General features: G+C 42.6%; 1 protein-coding gene and 1 pseudogene across 5 annotated transcripts in view; one reads left to right on the forward strand and one right to left on the reverse strand.

Annotated features, from left to right (window-relative positions):
• Positions 1-5472: 5472 nt before the first annotated feature.
• Positions 5473-8663, reverse strand: LOC133386118 (disintegrin and metalloproteinase domain-containing protein 29-like; annotated as a pseudogene).
• A 2265-nt stretch (positions 8664-10928) lies between these two features.
• The window catches only part of CENPJ (centromere protein J), a 30859-nt gene continuing 23764 nt past the window's right edge, over positions 10929-18023 (forward strand). The window contains exons 1-3 of one of the 5 annotated variants that reach the window (XM_061628615.1): positions 10929-11020; positions 13220-13271; positions 13401-13722. In XM_061628615.1, the coding sequence (XP_061484599.1) occupies positions 11011-11020; positions 13220-13271; positions 13401-13722 (384 nt within the window). In that variant the 5' untranslated portion in view covers positions 10929-11010. The other 4 variants (XM_061628612.1, XM_061628616.1, XM_061628614.1 and 1 more) reach the window with 4 other exon arrangements.

Genomic DNA, 18023 nt, shown 5'->3' on the forward strand with positions numbered 1-18023 from the left:
GCCACCATTTGTTTCCCTTCAGCCTTGGCATTTACCTTACCCTCCCTTCTGGTCTGTGAAACCCCAGCCAAGGATCAGGCCTTTGGTAAACCAAATATATTTATTAAATAACAGAGATAACAAGATTTCTTTATAAAGGCACTTAAGCATATGGTTTCATCTATTCCTGAGGTACTGGTCTTAGTATTAATCCGAACTCCACACTCTCCTCACATCCACCAACTCTCCACCCAATCTCCTCTCAAAAACCCACCAAAACAACCCACTCACGATCACCGTCCACCAGATTTAACTGTCATCCTTCCATTTATACTCTCAGCCATTCTAAACACTCAGCCAATCATCCAGCATTCTACTGCCCATTCACTCCCCCCTCCTCTTTCATTCCACTTACCATGTATCTCCTATACAAACAGCACTTACCATATTTACACTAATACAGGATCATCACATCTCCCCCCCCCTTAAAATAACAGCAGAGTATTATTCCTGTTCCAGGATTCATACGCCGCGTTAACAAATAAAATAAGTCTCTCTGGGGAAAATGTCTTTCTTTGTTCCTCCGTCTGGTCACGTCACTGCAGTCCCAGCCACCTGCCTTGACAGTCCATCGGCCAATACATTGTCCTTGCCTTTGATGAACTGGAAGTCCACTTGATAGTCTTGTAGGGCCCAGGACCACCTCTGCAGCATAGTATTATGGTTTTTCATAGTCTGTAACCATAACAAGGCCCGATGATCCGTTGTTACCGTGAATCTTCATCCCCACACGTATGGGCACAACTTATTCAGTCCCCACACGACCGCTAGGCACTCCTTTTGGACCGACGAATAGTTTTTCTCCCTCGGCGTCAGCTTGCAACTCAGATACGCCACTGGATGTCTGGTGCCTTCTCTCTCCTGCAGCAAGACGACTCCCAGCGCGAGGTCTGATGCATCTGTAGCCACGATGAATGGTTTCTCATAGTCTGGTGCTATTAATATGGGTCCTTGGCACAAGGCTTGCTTCAGCAGATCAAAAGCCTTCTGACATTCATCCGTCCATACCACACGCTCAGAACACTTTTTCTTTGTCAATTCATGCAAGGGGGTTGCGATTTCCCCAAAATTTTTCACAAACTTCCTATAAAAACCAGCCACACCTAGAAATGCCCTAACTTGCTTTTTGGTTAAGGGGATAGGCCACGCTTGTATTGCCTCCACCTTGCTCCATAAGGGGGTGATTTTCCCACTCCCCACCTTATGTCCTAAATAGATTACTTCCTTTAGCCTAAACTGGCATTTCTTAGCTTTTATTGTGAGGCCTGCTTTTCTTAATGCCTCTAATACTGTGGTCAGGTGTTGGACATGCTCAGGCACCGACCTGCTAAAAATGGCCACGTCGTCGATATAGGCCACTGCAAAATCTGACATGCCTCGCAATACAGTATTAATTAGCCTCTGAAACGAACTTGGTGAGTTCCTTAGTCCCATGGGTAAGGTCACAAACTCATATAACCCATCTGGTGTACTGAAGGCAGTTTTGGCTCTGGATTGCTCGTCTAGTTCCATTTGCCAAAATCCTTTACAGAGGTCTAATGTAGAGATAATGGTTGCTGCCCCCAATAACTCTAACATTGCATCTACCCTGGGCATAGGATACGCATCTGGGACCGTAATTTTATTGATTAGCCGATAATCAATGCAAAATCTTGTAGTTCCATCTTTTTTCGGAACCAGGACAATACTTGAGGCCCAGGGACTGATGGATTCCCTGATCACTCCTAGTTCCAGCATATCTTCGACCTCCTTTTTGATCTCACTCAAAACTTTCCCATTCACATGGTACGGCATAGATCTGATTGGGGCATGATCTCCAGTATCAATGGAATGTCTGGCTATACTGGTTCGGCCAGGTTTATTGCCGAAGAGATTCCCATAGTTTTTCAAAACTCTCAGAATCTCTTCTTTTACTTCCTCCTTCACCTCCTCTGACCATTCCAATTGATCTACCCCTCCTTTGTCTTTGCTTTCCTGTACCAAATCTGGAAGTTCAGGCCCACTTCCCTCAGGGAATAAGGTAACTTGCAACACCTGTGCATCCCTGGTATGGTAAGGCTTTAACATATTTACATGAACCACTTTGCTTTTGTTTAATTGGTCTGTGGTGATTACATACGTCACTGTGTCAAGCCTTTCTCTGATGGTATATGGTCCTTCCCAGTTAGCCTGTAATTTGTCATGTTTCCTGGGTATGAATGCCATAACCATATCTCCCACCTCATACACACGTTCCCTGGCTGTTCTGTCATACCAGTAACTTTGCTTCTGCTGAGCTTGCCTTAAATTGTTTTGCACAACTTCCATCATTTGTTTCACTGGTTCACATTCATTCCCTCTCTCAGCAGGCATCCACAGTCTATATAAAATCCCATTCTCACACACAACTTGATTCCTCAGTTTGTCAGTAAAGGGAATCTTTTGTGTCAGGGCTTGTTCCTTTATTTGGTTCAAACTTATATCTTTATGCAGCTCTTCCCTGAACTGCTCTGTCTCTTTATTATTAGAGACCACTTGATACAGTTTGTCTCCTTCAGCAGGCCTGCCAAGGGTTGCTATGGTGACCTGAGGCTCGCAAACAGATTCCACCCTGTTTCCTTCAGCCCCTTTTAACATGGCTTCTGTTTCTCTGCCAAGTTGCTGTCTGGTCACTACATATATTTTCCCTTGTGCCCCCATAACATCTCTTCCCAGTATCACTGGTTCTTGTTGTTGGGCATTAATACCTACTTTATATTTGCCCTCTCGGCCTCTCCACTCCATTTTCACTAGGGCCATAGGCAAGCTTTCTGGTCTACCCCTCACTCCTTGAATAGTCACAGTTTCCTGAGGTAATATTACCTCAGATTTTATTAAATCTGGCCTCAGTAACGTCTGAGCTGCACCAGTATCAAGCAATGCCCAATAATTTGCCCCTTGTACACTCACTTCCTCTCTCAGACTTGAATCAAGGTCTGTTACTTCTGTCCAGTTTATCTGGCAGAACTGAACCTTTTTCGTGGTTAGATCTTTTGGTTCTATTTTTACTGCCCTTGCCTGAGCAGGATTACTAATGGGGTTGGCAACCTCACATTGAAAACGTAGGTGCCCCGGTCTACCACATTTATAGCATAATTTCTCCTCTGTTTTAGGGTACACAGATCCACTCTGGGGTGTCCTGTGCCCTTCAGATTTTACTGGAGGACTCACTCGCTGTGGCACCACATCCTTTCTGCCGCCACTATATGGTCTGGGTTTAAAATCTCTTGATGTTTTCCCCACCCAGCCAGTTCTATTGGAGGCAAAGTGATCCGCCATCTCTGCGGCCTCCTGCACCGATGTAGGGGAACGGTCTTTGACCAGGAGCCTTATTTCTGGTGGTAACTGATGGTATAATTGATCCAGTATCATGAGGCTTTTCACCTCTTCCACTGACTGAGCTTTGGCACTACTCATCCACTTTCCAAATATATCCATCAGCTTTGCTCCCAGTTCAACAAAAGACCTCCCTGCTTGGATCTGACAGTTTCGGAATAACTTTCTAAAATAGTCAGGTCCCAGTCTGAATCTTTTGTAGACTGCCTCTTTAAACTCAGCATAGGTGACGGGCCTGTCTGAGGGGAAATATTGGTATACCTCTGCCAATTCCCCTTTGATCAGGTTTGATAAATACTGCATGTATTTATCTTCAGGTAGCCCCCACAACTGAGCTGCCTTTTCAAAGGTTGTGAGATAAATTTGAGGATCTTGACCAGGCTCATAGACAGCAAAGTCCTTTGGAGTAATTTTTATTTTTGTTTCATTTCTGTCCTTTCTTGTTTCATCAGAATGAAACTTCTCTCTTTCAAATTTTAACTTTTCTACCTGTAATTCAGCATCCACTCTCATTCTCTCAAATTCCAACTCCCTCTGCTTTTCTTTCTCATCCACCTCAATCCTCAATCTCTCAGTTTCCATCCTCAACTTCTCAGTTTCTAACTCTCGCTGCTTTTCTTTCTCATCCATTTCAAAGACCCTCTGCTTGTCTTTTTCCTCAGCCTCCCTCCTCAATCTCTCAGTTTCCAACTCTCGCTGTTTATCTTTTTCCTCAGCCTCCCATCTTAACTTCTCTCTCAAATACTCTATATAAGCGGGATTGCTTAAGTATCCCTCTGGGGTCTCTTCCCTGACAGGTTGTTTTTGCTGGGCAGTTGCAAATCCTGTAAGTGCTACCCTCAATTCATCTACCCCTTTACACTCGTGAGGTAAATTGAATGTTATGCACTTCTCCACCAGCTCCTCTCTTTTCATTTTTATATATTCAGCCATGGTGTTTGAGTTCACTCACTCTTTGCCACACACTCTTTGCCAGTCACTCTCACAAGTAATCATGTTTTGTTATTTCTGTTTGTCACACCACTGTTAGGGATTCTCTAGTATTTGTACCACCGCTACAGCCAACACCTGTGACATAGTCTCCTTTGTTCGTATCCCACCGCTACTGCCACCACATGTGACGCCCTTCCCTGGCTCTCCCTGTCAGGTTCCTACCTGCTCGTGGTTACTGCCTGTCACTAGGCAACACCAGGGACTCCACCAGTCCAGACTGTCCTTTTTTATGGTTTCTCTCCCCGCTCTAGCACAGATCTCAACAGATCCCCCTGCTAGGCAGCACCACCAGTCACGTCCTATAACCAGTATTCCCAGAGACTCTGCCTGAGTCTCTCTATCAGGTTACCTCTGTGACTGAGTGCTTAAGCTGTCCCACTCCCTTTGTATCAATGCAGATAATTCTGGTTTGCTCTGAATACTTGTGGTGTTATATTCTCCCCTTCACCGCTGCCACCATTTGTTTCCCTTCAGCCTTGGTATTTACCTTACCCTCCCTTCTGGTCTGTGAAACCCCAGCCAAGGATCAGGCCTTTGGTAAACCAAATATATTTATTAAATAACAGAGATAACAAGATTTCTTTATAAAGGCACTTAAGCATATGGTTTCATCTATTCCTGAGATACTGGTCTTAGTATTAATCCGAACTCCACACTCTCCTCACATCCACCAACTCTCCACCCAATCTCCTCTCAAAAACCCACCAAAACAACCCACTCACGATCACCGTCCACCAGATTTAACTGTCATCCTTCCATTTATACTCTCAGCCATTCTAAACACTCAGCCAATCATCCAGCATTCTACTGCCCATTCACTCCCCCCTCCTCTTTCATTCCACTTACCATGTATCTCCTATACAAACAGCACTTACCATATTTACACTAATACAGGATCATCACAATGCACTTGTTTTATATATGGTTATTATGTGGTGAAATCACTCCGAGATGCTTTATAGGAAGCGATTAAAAAAAATGTTAATTTTTTTAAAAAACTTGAATTAAAACTTTACTGACTCAAATATATGTTATATAATACTGCCTGTTATTTCCACTCTACCCTTTTGAAACTTCCTGCATTGTTCACTCCTGTGATCTGCTGTAGGATTCTGATGGATAGATGCTTGAACTCATTCTTCTAAACTGGTGTATCAGCGCAATCCTGTAACATGCAACCATGCCAACACCAACAGCAGCAGGGGAAAGAACTAATACATTTCCTAAAACATTTCCTACAATGACACCACTCCTGCCTTTTGAAACTGGTCCACTGTCAATGCTGCCCCCATAACCTTCATTTAGGCAGTCAGGAGGGGCTCAGCCATAATCACAATGGCAATATATATAGCTGTTGCATATTCCCCAATTATGGCACTTTGTGACATTGCAGTTACAATTCAAGAGGGACATACGCTGGCATTCCCCATTAATACACATCATATCAGTGCCACAAGGCGTTCCATCTCTCACTGCTCCAATATCAGTTATCCCAATTCCACTGTGGCAGTCTGTACTCCAGCACTGACTGTCACCAGTGGTTGACTGAATGATGGTGCTGTGTTCCTCTAAAGAAGGTAAGTCATGGACATTATCACACTGGATTTGGCCACACAGAACATTCTCTGTATTACATTTCTTAAAAGTACCATGTTCAAGGCCACAGTTGCCAAAGGGCAATAATTAATGTAAAATAGTTTGGAGATATTTTTCGGAATTAAAATCCCCAGATATCGAAAAGCAGAATTACATATATTAACTCCCAACGTTTTATGAATCATCAACTGAACTTGTGGACCAATATGAAAAAACATTATGGAGGATTTATTAAAATTAACCGTAAGCGGATATTTTTGTAAATGTTTCCAACATCAGTTTAAGTAACGGGGCTGATTGTGATGGGTTCCCCAGCATTAATGTCATATCATCTGCATATAAATTTAGTAGGTGCTCTTTGTGATGATCCTGTATTAGTGTAAATAGGGTAAGTGCTGTTTGAATAGAAGATACATGGTAAGTGGAGTGAAAGAGGAGGGGGAGTGAATGGGCAGTAGAATGCTGGATGATTGGCTCAGTGTTTAAAATGGCTGAGCATATAAAAGGAAGAGTGACAGTGGAATCTGGGTGGATGTGATGTGATGAAAGTGAGTGGGTTGTTTTGGTGGGTTTTAGAGAGTTGTTTGCCAGGAGAGCGTGGAGAAGGAGGGGGGTGGAGTTCGTATTAGTATTAGATAAAACCATATGCTTATGTGCCTTATGAAGAAATCTTGTTATTGTTGTTATATTTAATAAATACTTAATTTGGTTTACCAAAGGCCTGATCCTTGGCTGGGGTTTCACAGACCAGAAGGGAGGGTAAGGTAATGACCAAGGCTGAAGGGAAACTGTAACAAATGGTGGCAGCGGTGAAGAGAATAACAATACAAGTATTCAGAGTCTCTGGGAATACTGGTATTAGGACGTGACTGGTGGTTGCCTAGCAGGGGGATCTGTTGAGATCTGTGCTAGAGCGGGGAGAGAAACCATAAAAAAGGACAGTCCGGACTGGTGGAGTCCCTGGTGGTGCCTAGTGACAGGCAGTAGCCATGAGCAGGTAGGAACCTGACAGGGAGAGCCAGGGAAGGGCGTCACACTCTTCCTCATTTACTTTAGTTTGATAACCCTTTATTTGGACTTGTGAGCCTAGTTTCAGAGCCAATGGTTCTAGGGAAAGGGCGAATAGTAAAGGAGATAAGGGACATCCTTGCTTCGTGCCCCTTTGAATCGGCATAGGGTCTGAGTCCAAATTATTAGTGCGTATCACTGCATTGGTTGTATCATATAGATGACCTATCATATTTAATGCTCTTTCTCTCAGATGATATTTACCTAGTACCTTTTTTAAATAATTCCAGTTCAGACAATCAAAGGCTTTGTAAATATCTAACGATAAAACGCCGAGCAGTTTTTTATAATGTTTGGCATGATATATTACATTGAGTAGCCTTCTGATGGGATCCGAGATATGTCTACCTATAGTGAATCCTGTTTGGTCTGTGTGAACCAAATCAGATATCATTGAATTGAGTCTAGTTGCTATTATGGTTGTGAATAATTTTTGGTCCTGATTGAGAAGATTTATTGGTCGATAGGATTCTAATTTCAATTTGTCTTTATTTGGTTTGGGAATGACAATTATATGGGAAGTCTTCCAAGTGTCTGGAATAGTTCCCCCTGCCCAGACGTAGTTGAATAATTGGGTTAAATGTGGGATTAGTGTCTCTTTAAAAGATGGGCATACCAACAGAGTTGTTACAAGTTACTGATACTGAGGGCCGGTTCACATGGCGATTTAATGTGAGATGGGTTCTACTTGCATGTCCATTTAAATTGCAGCAATCACATGATGTAGGAGGCAAAGGGAAGGAGTCCTGGTGCTTTCAGTTTTTAATCCGCACCAAATAAATCCAAGTTTAATCTGAAAAGGGGAGGAAAAAATGTCTGTGCTTCGTATCTCTAGGGGCTTGTAGATGCTTAGCTCCAATCCTTTTGTGAGTCGACTCCCACTCCCTCCTCCTCCCTTTGTTATGTTATTTCCTGCTGGTTCCCATTCTGCAAGCCTGCTGCAAACTGTGATTTTTTTTTCTTGTGCAAAACAGCATAACATTGTTCAAACAAATATTTGTATTTCTGCTGGATTCTGAAAATACAAATAATCAAACTTGAGGATTTTTTTTTTATGAAACTTGAACAAACTGAGCATGGTCGGTTGCCAAGGTAACCAGAGGAAGTGACAGTTTGACTTTAAAGGCATGGTCATTAGGAAGCTGTGTGATTGACTTTTTCCCTTCAGTATGAATGGAAAAAAGCAATTGGAAGGTAGGAAGTGTGATCTTTAAACTCCCATTGCGATGGAAAAAACTTCATCTTTAAAATGGAGTTCAACTCCAGTGTGAATGAGCCCTGAATCTGTCCAAATTTTGACAAAAACTTGTCAACAAATATGGAAAACTAAACAATAGCCCACAGACTGGAAGCGTTCAATAGATATCCCAATTCCAAAGAAAGTGAATCCCAGGGAATGCAGTAATTATCAAACAATTGCCTTAACATCCCATGCAAGTAAAGTAATGCTCAAGATTCTACAACATAGTACCATATATGGAGTGAAAAATGCCAGATGTCCAAGCTGGATTTAGAAAGGGAATAGGCACCAGAGATCATATGCAAACATACGTTGGATAATGGAACGGAGCAAGGAATTTCAGAAGAAAATCACCCTGTGCTTTATTGATTACAGCAAAGCCTTTGATTGTGTAGATCATGAAAAACTATGGAATGCTTTAAAAGAAAAGGGGGTGCCACAGCATCTGATTGTCCTGATGAGCAACCTATTATCTGGAGGCTACTGTAGAGACTACTGTAAGGACAGAATATGGAGAAACTGATTGGTTCCCCATCGGAAAGGGTGTGAGACAGGGGTGTATTTTATCATCCTATTTAATCTATATGCAGAACATATCGTATGGGGATTGGACCAAGATGAAAGAGGTATGAAAATTGGAGGAAGAAATATCAATAATTTAAGATATTCAGATGATACCATACTACTAGCAGAAACCAGTAATGATTTGAAACGAATGTTGATGAAAGTTAAAGAGGAAAGCACAAAAGTAGGACTACAGCTGGACCTCAAAAAGAGTGACTAAAGTAATGACAACAGAACATGTATGTAACTTTAAAGTTTACAATGAGGACATTGAATTTATCAGGGATTATCATACCTTGGCACAGTCATTATCCAAAATGGAGACCATAGTCAAGAAAGTAGGGGAGGGCAGCTATGAGAGAACTAGAAAAGGTCCTCAAATGCAAAGATGTGTCACTGAACATTAAAGTCAGGATCATTCAGACCATGGTATTCCCGATCTCTATGTATGGATGTGAAAGTTGGACAGAGAAAAAAGGGGATAAGAGAAAAATCCACTCATTCGAAATATGGTGTTGGAGGAGAGCTTTGCGGATACCATGGACTGTGAAAAAGACAAATAATTGGGTGTTAGAACAAATTAAACCAGAACTACCACTAGAAGCTAAAATGATGAAACTGAGGTTATCATACGTTGGACACATTGATTCACTAGTAAAGACAATAATGCTGGGAAAAACAGAAAGGAGTAGAAAAAGGGGTTCTCAAACTGTGGTCTCTGGACCACTGAGCTTCATTCAGGCAGTCTGTGGCGTGTCTGTGAAGAACTGTGGGAGCTTGGCTATGAACAGCAAGGGCAGGGCATTAAATAATCAAATTGATTTTCAAGTGCATTGTCATTGCTTCAGTTTCTTACATTTTCTTGTTACTGCATTTTTCATTGCATTCTTCATAATTCAAATTGAAATACAATAAAATATAATATAAGAAATAAAAGGAACAATAAAATAAGCATTAAAATACAATTAAAAGCCACACAGCATCTAGCAGAGCCCATTACAATTGCCAGAACAGATAGAAAAAACATTAAGTGGTCCTCCAAAACCCTCAGCAATTTTCAAGGGGTCTACGGGGAAAACAGTTTGGGAACCATTAGGTTAGGATGTTTTCCCCCTTGCTCAAGTACTTTGGGGGTTAATGAAGAGAAACAGGAATTTTGAGGCAGGTGTATATTTACATGTGCAATCTTGTTTGTTACACTAACCTCAGGCAATACCAACCTGCACACTGGTGATCCCTAGTCTATGAGGGTCCAGAGCAGTTCCTTCTCCCACCTATGCACCCTTGCTGAAAGCTCATGCCATTAATCTTAATCTTTTAAGGTGACACAGGACCCATTGTTGTTTTTAGAGGGTGCTAATTCACATTTCTGACTGTTATATAGAACAAGTATGATTGATGATCAAGGCAGTTGCTAGCACCCACACCCCTCTCAGCACCTGCAAATTTGTGGAGGTGTGTTTTATTTATTTAATAATGGGAGGGGGAGGAAATTGAATAGCAGAGTGAGGACCAACTGTAGGTGGGCACCTTCAAGCATCTCCCAGTCCCCAAGCATCAAATTGGGAGGATGGGAGGAGAGTCTATAATTTTTTTTAAAGAAAATACTAATACGTTTAAAATTATCTCATATTTTTATATTAATAATATTAATTTCTGCTATTGTTCCTACAATGGGTTTTAATGCATTGTAATCTTGAATTTTAGTGTATTTTTGTTTTTATATTTTCTTTGTACACTACCTTGAGATTTTTTTAGGAAATGGAGGACGGTATATATATGCTTTTAAAAAGAACTTCAATATCAATAATAAAAAGTATATTTTAAAAAGAACGTCAGAAATATAGATCTGGCGATTCTATAGCAGGAATCACCCTAGGCTTGACAAGCCTGCAGTTCTCCCTGCTTCTTCGGAGACGCAGCTAGACACTCAGCCCTGCCCTCTAACTGCCACCGATTTAGAAAGAGGAGCGCAGTGTTTACCAAGGACGTCTATGTAACGTCCTTTTCTTTCTGCAGTGCTTTCTGGGAACTGTAGGTGGTAGTACGACAATGATTCCTCTTCGTCGAGCGAGAACACCAGAGCCAGTGAACTACAACTCCCAGAACGCACCGCGGCCAGTATTGTTTAGCCTGTGGCGCTGGGAGCTCGGAGGATGGCGGCAGGTTTGTAAAGGGCCTGGCGGGTTCTTGTATGCAGAGAAGTGGGGAGTAACTAGGTGAGTGAGGCTGGTTGTGCAGAAGGCAGTGCGACAGGAGGCGGGGGTGTAGAGGGGATAGGATTCTTAGCAGTAAATGTCCCTTATGCTGCTTTGAGATAATTTTGGGTTTTCTTTTGACATGTGCGGAAAATGTAATGCTAGATACAGTTGTCTCCAAATTCTTCAGAACCAGAACCCACCTTTAGCCCCAGCCTAAAACAGGTGGGCGCTTTCTTTCTTTTTATTTTGTCTGTGCTTTCCTGAGTGTTTTTCTTCTCGCTTTCCCCTCGCTCGTTCTGTTTTTCTGTTTTCTTGTCTTTCAGTGAGCGAGCGAGCGAGAAAACGCTGAAATAATAATAAAAAAGTATTGCCGTTTCTGATCCTTTCTTAGGCGTAACGCAGTGGTGGGTTCTCTAACGCACCAGCTGAAGACCAACGAAGGAGATGTTTTGTGTCTCTGGGTTTAAAGCCCAGACCTTTATTTATTTAGGCAATTAAACTCCCCCGCTGCTTCCTGTGATAACATTAGAGTTGAGATGGCTTACAAATAAAAATAAATATAAAATCAAAAACAGTTCTAATTCCTAATTCTAGTCCTAATTTTTAAACTTTTTTTGTGTGCAGCTTAGTTTCATCTATGAAACATAGTTTTATTCCATTTTTATTTAACTTTAAAAAGTTTATATGATGTTATAACCCGATATTTATTTTATGTGTGTGTGATTGTATTTTATGTAATCCATATTTCTTTTTACATTAAGCTGTATACCATTTTTATACATAAATACAAGCAATATCCTAATAATAAAATAAACAAATAGCTGTTATATAAGTAATTGTAAGTCACTGAAGGCTTTTTTGTAGTAAGTGACAAATAAATAATAAGTGAGGGCCTGCAATGTGAAATTTGCAGTGTATTCCCTGATAGAAATACTCCTGTTCAGAGCTCTAGCTGGCCTGAAATGAATGCTTCCTTAGGATGGAAGTGGCATGTGTTTTTGGGGGGGGTAAGGAAAAGGGGTGTCTTTTTTTCTCTCTCTCACCCACCTGAAATTGTTTTCTTGCATCCAGAAGAATATGACTACAGTCCTTTGTATCCTTGCTCAAGAGTAATCCCTTTTACACTTAGTGGGGCTAACCTTAATCTTGTAGGGTGTTGTAAAGTTTTTTTTTAAAATCTAGGGCTGTGAACATTCTTTCCATCTCATTCAAATTCATTAACTGGCCTCTAAACAAAATAAAGCAATTATAAACGTTAATTTGGATTTTTAAAATCATTGTTCACTGTCATTATTTTAAGGTAATTGTTTGTCTTCCTGTCAAAGGAGGAAACCTCTAAAATAGGCACTCTTAACGTTTTCCAGTTCCACCTTCGGCCTAACAGTCTCATCTGTTTCTAGAAGCTGGAAAATTCTACTCCATAATACCTATGTATTTCTAACTACCAGATCTCATGGTTCCATGTTTTGTCCATTTTTCTCATAGAAGTGGGAATGGGGAGATGTTTAATGCACATGGGGTGCTACTGAATATAGTTGCATTTTGTTCCTTCCGTAGTGCTCTGTTTTATGTCTGTGGTATTGAAGTATCAAGTGTATAACACAACCATATCCATCAATGTGTTAATGGCTTATCAAATGGAAATATACTTCCACAGACAGACCTGTAAAGTTTAAACATAATTCAGACTAGTTTTTTTCAATGAAATGGTCTGGATTCCTTTCTGCTTCTTGCCTAATGACAAGCGGTTTAGGAGGATGGTCTTATCAGCAATGGATCTAATTTTGGGGAACTTCTCAGAAGGCGCCCACCCGACTTTTACATTTTATCAAGCTTCGTATAGAGTGAGTGTGACCACAAAGATAATTTTAAGGGCTGATGCACGTTTAACATGCCTGATCTATTCACTCTTCAAGCTAGTTAATAATCCTGGCTATGCAAGAAATCTAGTTAGCCTTAGTCATGGCTAATTTCAATGCTGGTTTGTCTCTTAAGCTTGGGAGAAGAGGAAAGGAATGATTGCCTACCCACTTCTCATTTCATATAACCACAATTAAAGGATAGGACATGTTATATCTATCTGGACCTGCTCTAAGTGATGTCTGTTATACAAAGAATGATAGAATATGTGTTTTAATTTGATAAATCTTTTTTAATTGTACAGGTGTTGAAGGTCAGATATCAAACAGCTGGAGCTTTGCAGCAGTACTGATTAGGTAAGATTGGACTATTATAATCTTCAAGATGGCTACCTCTACAGATTTGAATTGGGAAGAAAACTTGATAGCACACTGGATGTCTAACGCTTCCCGTGCTGGAGTCATATTAAATCCTTCTTTCCATAGTTTGAAAACCTCTAGAGCAATCAGTACTGAAAATGCCTCAACAGGTCTTGCAGTTAATTCACTACGCAGTTCAAGCCGCATTTCTCTAAGTGAAGACTCTCTACAGAAAGAGCAAGCCTTGGAGTTGAGCAGTCCTGGTGGGGACAAGCTGGACATATCCAAAACACTTTCTGCAACTTCATTGGCTAAGAAGGAACAAATGCTAATGGTTAAAGATGCTCCAGGTCAGTGGATAGCTCTGCAAACTGATAGTGAATGTGATCAGTTGGATGGTCTGGATGAAGGATGTTGCACTGATCGACTTCTGCAAAAGCTTGAGCAGGTAAAAAAATACTGCATATATATTTGCTTGCTATTATTTATTCTGTCTAGAGGAAAAAAGCAGTAATTTCATAAGACAGTCCAGCACAATTTGTGGTCCAACAAATGGAACCTAGGTTACACAGTGTGTATAGTGGCAAACCAGATGGTTTATAAATATCTCTTATCTTTGCTGTCTGCCTAGACTTCAAAAATGGGGTACTTTGTTTTGTGTGTCAGGCTTCTTTTAACATGTGCCGGGGTAGTAGTAGTCAGAGGCCTGCCTCTGAGGTAATACTGGGCAGGGGATGTAATAGCAGTAGGAGGCAGTCTGGCCATTAGAGAGGAAGGGATATAAGACATCTTCGTGCTTGCATCTCTTCTAGTCCCCCTTCCAGCCCTCGGGACACTGGTAGCTATGCTGGGAACTCCCTGGATTTTACTGTTCTGCTGATGAATGCAAGGTCAGTGCCTAATAAAACCACTTTAATTCAGGACTTAATCCTGGATGAATGCACTGACCTTGCTTGTATTACCAAAACCTGGCTAAATGACCGAGGCAGAGTAGGTCTCTCCCAGATCTGCCCACCAGGTTTTGTGGCACTCCAGCAGCCTAGATCCAGGGGACAAGGAGGTGGGGTCACCATTGTCTGCAGGGAATCTATCTCCCCTGTCAGGTACCCTGTCCCTAACACCTCTAGCTTTGAGTGTGTGTGCCTGGCGTTGGGTCAGGGAGACACAGTGGGGATTCTGTTGGTGTACCATCCACCCCGCTGTCCAACAGTCTCCCTCCCTGAGCTGGTGGAGCTGGTCTCGGCATTGGTGTTGCAATTCCCCAGGCTGATGGTCCTGGGTGACTTCAACATACATGCCAAGGTTAGATTTTCAGATTCAGCTCAGGACTTCATGGCTGTCATGACAACCATGGGGCTGTCTCTAATATCATCTGGACCAACATTTGGCAGGACACACACTTGATCTTGTGTTCTGTTTGGGACAGGAAGAAAGTGATCTGAGGGTGGAGGGGTTCTTAGTGACTCCGTTGTCATGGACAGATCACCACCTGACAAGGTTTAGACTTTGTGCCCCGGTAACCTTTGCAAGGGTGAAGGTCAATTAAGATGGTCTGCCCCCAGAGACTCATGGATCCAGATGGTTTCCTGAATGCTCTGGGGGATATTCCCAGCATGGCTGGCGATACTGCCGAAGCCCTGGTCAATCTCTGGAATATGGAGGTGACCCGGGTGTTGGACGCTATTGCTCCAAAGCGCCCTCTCCCACCAGGGAAAGCCCATAATACACCTTGGTTTACTCAAACCTTGGGCCTGATGAAACAGCAGGGACAACGGCTAGAGCGACGATGGAGAAAAACTCAGTCCGCTTCTGATCGAACACAGGCTAGAGCTCATTTTCGAGCCTATCATGTGGCGGTGATGGCAGCGAAGAAAGTGCACTTCTCTACCACCATTGCGTCTGCTCAGTGTCGTCTGGCGATGCTTTTCTGGGTGGTCTGGGGACTTTTGGGCTCTGGCCCTACATTAGACCCTGAGCCCTCAGTCGCTCACTGTGACACGTTTGTGAGGCATTTTGCAGATAAAATTGCTCGCATTCAGACTGACCTGGACTTCTCTTTAACTACAGTTGTGCCAGATGTCCTCTAAGCTTCCTCTAGTCATTTTTCGATGGATACTTTTCAGCTTGTAAAGCCTGAGGATGTGGACAGGATTCTGGGAGAATCGAGGGCCACTACTTGTTCCCTTGACCCTTGCCCATCCTGGTTAATCAAATCTGCCAGAGTGGGAGTGGCTGACTGGTTGGCATATTTAATTAACACCTCCCTAAGGGAAGGTTCTATGCCAACATTGCTGAAGGAGGCTGTGATAAGACCTTTGTTAAAGAAGCCTTCATTAGACCCTGCGGATCTTAACAACTTCCGCCCAGTCTCTAATCTCCCCTTTCTGGGCAAGGTGTTTGAAAGGGTAGTGGCTGCTCAGCTCCAACTTTTCCTGGATGAATCGGATTATCTAGACCCTTTCCAATCAGGCTTCAGGCCTGGTCATGGGACAGAGACTGCCTTGGTCGCCTTGCTTGATGACCTATGCTGTGCATCAGACAGGGGGAGTGCATCCCTGTTGGTGCTGCTGGACCTCTCGGTAGCCCTCGATACAATCGACCATGGTATCCTTCTGGGCTGTCTAGCTGGGATGGGATTGGATAGGACCCAGAAAGTGGTGCTGGGAGACTACTGCTCGACCCCCTGGCCGTTGGCCTGTGCGCTACCGCAAGGTTCCATTTTGTCTCCCATGCTCTTTAACATCTATATGAAACCACTGGGAGAGGTCATCTGGAGATTTGCAGTGCAATGTCATCAATATGCTGATGACACTCAGCTCTCTCTCTCCCTACCACCTGATTGCAGGGAGGGAGTGCTCATCCTAAACCGGTGCCTGGAGGCTGTGAAGGGCTGCATGTGGGCTAACAAACTGAAACTTAATCCAGACAGGACAGAAGTACTGCTTGTCCAGGGAAAAACTGCACCATGGACGGGGTTGCAACCTGTCCTGGATGGGGTTGCACTCCCCTTGAAGGAGCAGATCCGCAGTTTGGGAGTCCTCCTGGATCCTGCCATGGTGCTTGAATATCAGGTGGCTGCGGTAGCCAGGAGTGCTTTTGGCCAACTCAAACTGGTCTACCAGTTGCGTCTGTTCCTGGAGGCAGTTGACTTGGCCACAGTGACACAGGCATTGGTGACATCGAGGCTTGATTACTGTAACACACTCTATGTGGGGCTGCCTTTGAAAACGGTTTGGAAATTACAGTTGGTTCAAAATGCAGCAGCCAGATTGTTACCTGGAGCACGGAGCAGGGAGCATATCACCCTTGTGCTTTATCGACTCCACTGGCTCCCAATTTGCTTTTGGGCCCAATTCAAAGTGCTGGTTCTGACCTTTAAAGCCCTAAACGGCCTTGGACCAATGTACCTGAGGGACCGCTTACGCCCATATGTACCTGCCCGGGATTTAAGATCATCTGCCTCTGGTCTCCTCTGCGTGCCTGGAGTGAAAGACGTAGACTGACAGGCACACGGGAGAGAGCTTTTTCAGCTGTGGCCCCCAAGCTTTGGAACACCCTACCCCAAGAAGTCTGCTCTGCTCCCTCCTGTATGGTTTTCCGGAGACTTCTGAAAAGGATCTTGTTCCGGAGAGCCTTTGGGAGGGACTGAAGGTAGAGCCTGACACTGATTTTATGGTTTTATGCCTTCTACTTTAAATTTTACCCTTGTAGTCCCCTTTAGTACCACTCCCTATATGTGTGTGTGTGTGTGTGTGTGTGTGTGTGTGTGTGTGTGTGTGTGTGTGTGTGTGTGTGTGTGTATATATATATATATATATATATATATATATAAAAATGTAATTGTGATTAACCAAACAGAGGTTTTTATTATATTAACAAAACGTTTCAGCTTCCTTCTTCATCAGCTGCCAACATACAAATGCTGTTACCAAGGTGGCAGTTATAGAGCTTTGAGGATGGAATGCTCAGAGGGGCATCATTTGCAGAAGCTAAGTAGTGGTGGTACTGTCCTCCAGGTTCAGGCCATGTGGTGCCAATGTGTCCAGAGAGTAATTCCAAAAGTTCTCCCTTTTGGTCAATGCTGCTGGATCTGCTGGCATCTCTATCGCTGTAATGGAAAAGTCCAACAGGCTGTGACCCTTGATGTTAAAATGCTTTGCAACTGGTTGCTCCACTTTTTTTGTCAAAATTGCCGACTTGTGGTTCCTGAAGCGTGTGCGTAGTATTTTATGTATTTTAATTGTATTTTAATTTATTTTAATGTTTTTGTGATTTCATTGTTTACAATTTTATTATGTACGTGTTTGATTTTATTTTTGTAAGCCGCCCTGAGTGCCCTATTATAGGGTAGAAAGGCGGGATAGAAATATTTTAAATAAATAAATAAATAAAATCTTGTAGGTTACAGTACATAGGAGCATAGGAAGTCAGACCCTTGGTTCATCTAGCTTAGTGTTGTCTACACTGACAGACAGAAACTCTCCAGAATTTTAGACAGGGTATATTCCTAGCCAGAGATTAAACCTGGGCCCTTCTGCATGTACTCTACCACTGAGCTACTGTCTTTCCCCTAATGACCATTGGGCTGTGCTCTATTTGGGGGTTATAAATTTTTCAGGTCTGTCAAAGAACCTGCAATTCCCTCTAATAGTGAACAGTTTGGAATTGAAAGAGAGCTGCCCCACAATAATGGAGAGGTTTCTAGTTACTTGAATGACTTCCTAGGTGCATGAAGGTTTTAAGTTTGTA

This window comes from Rhineura floridana, chromosome 5, assembly GCF_030035675.1.
Source record: "Rhineura floridana isolate rRhiFlo1 chromosome 5, rRhiFlo1.hap2, whole genome shotgun sequence".
Taxonomy (NCBI): domain Eukaryota; kingdom Metazoa; phylum Chordata; class Lepidosauria; order Squamata; family Rhineuridae; genus Rhineura; species Rhineura floridana.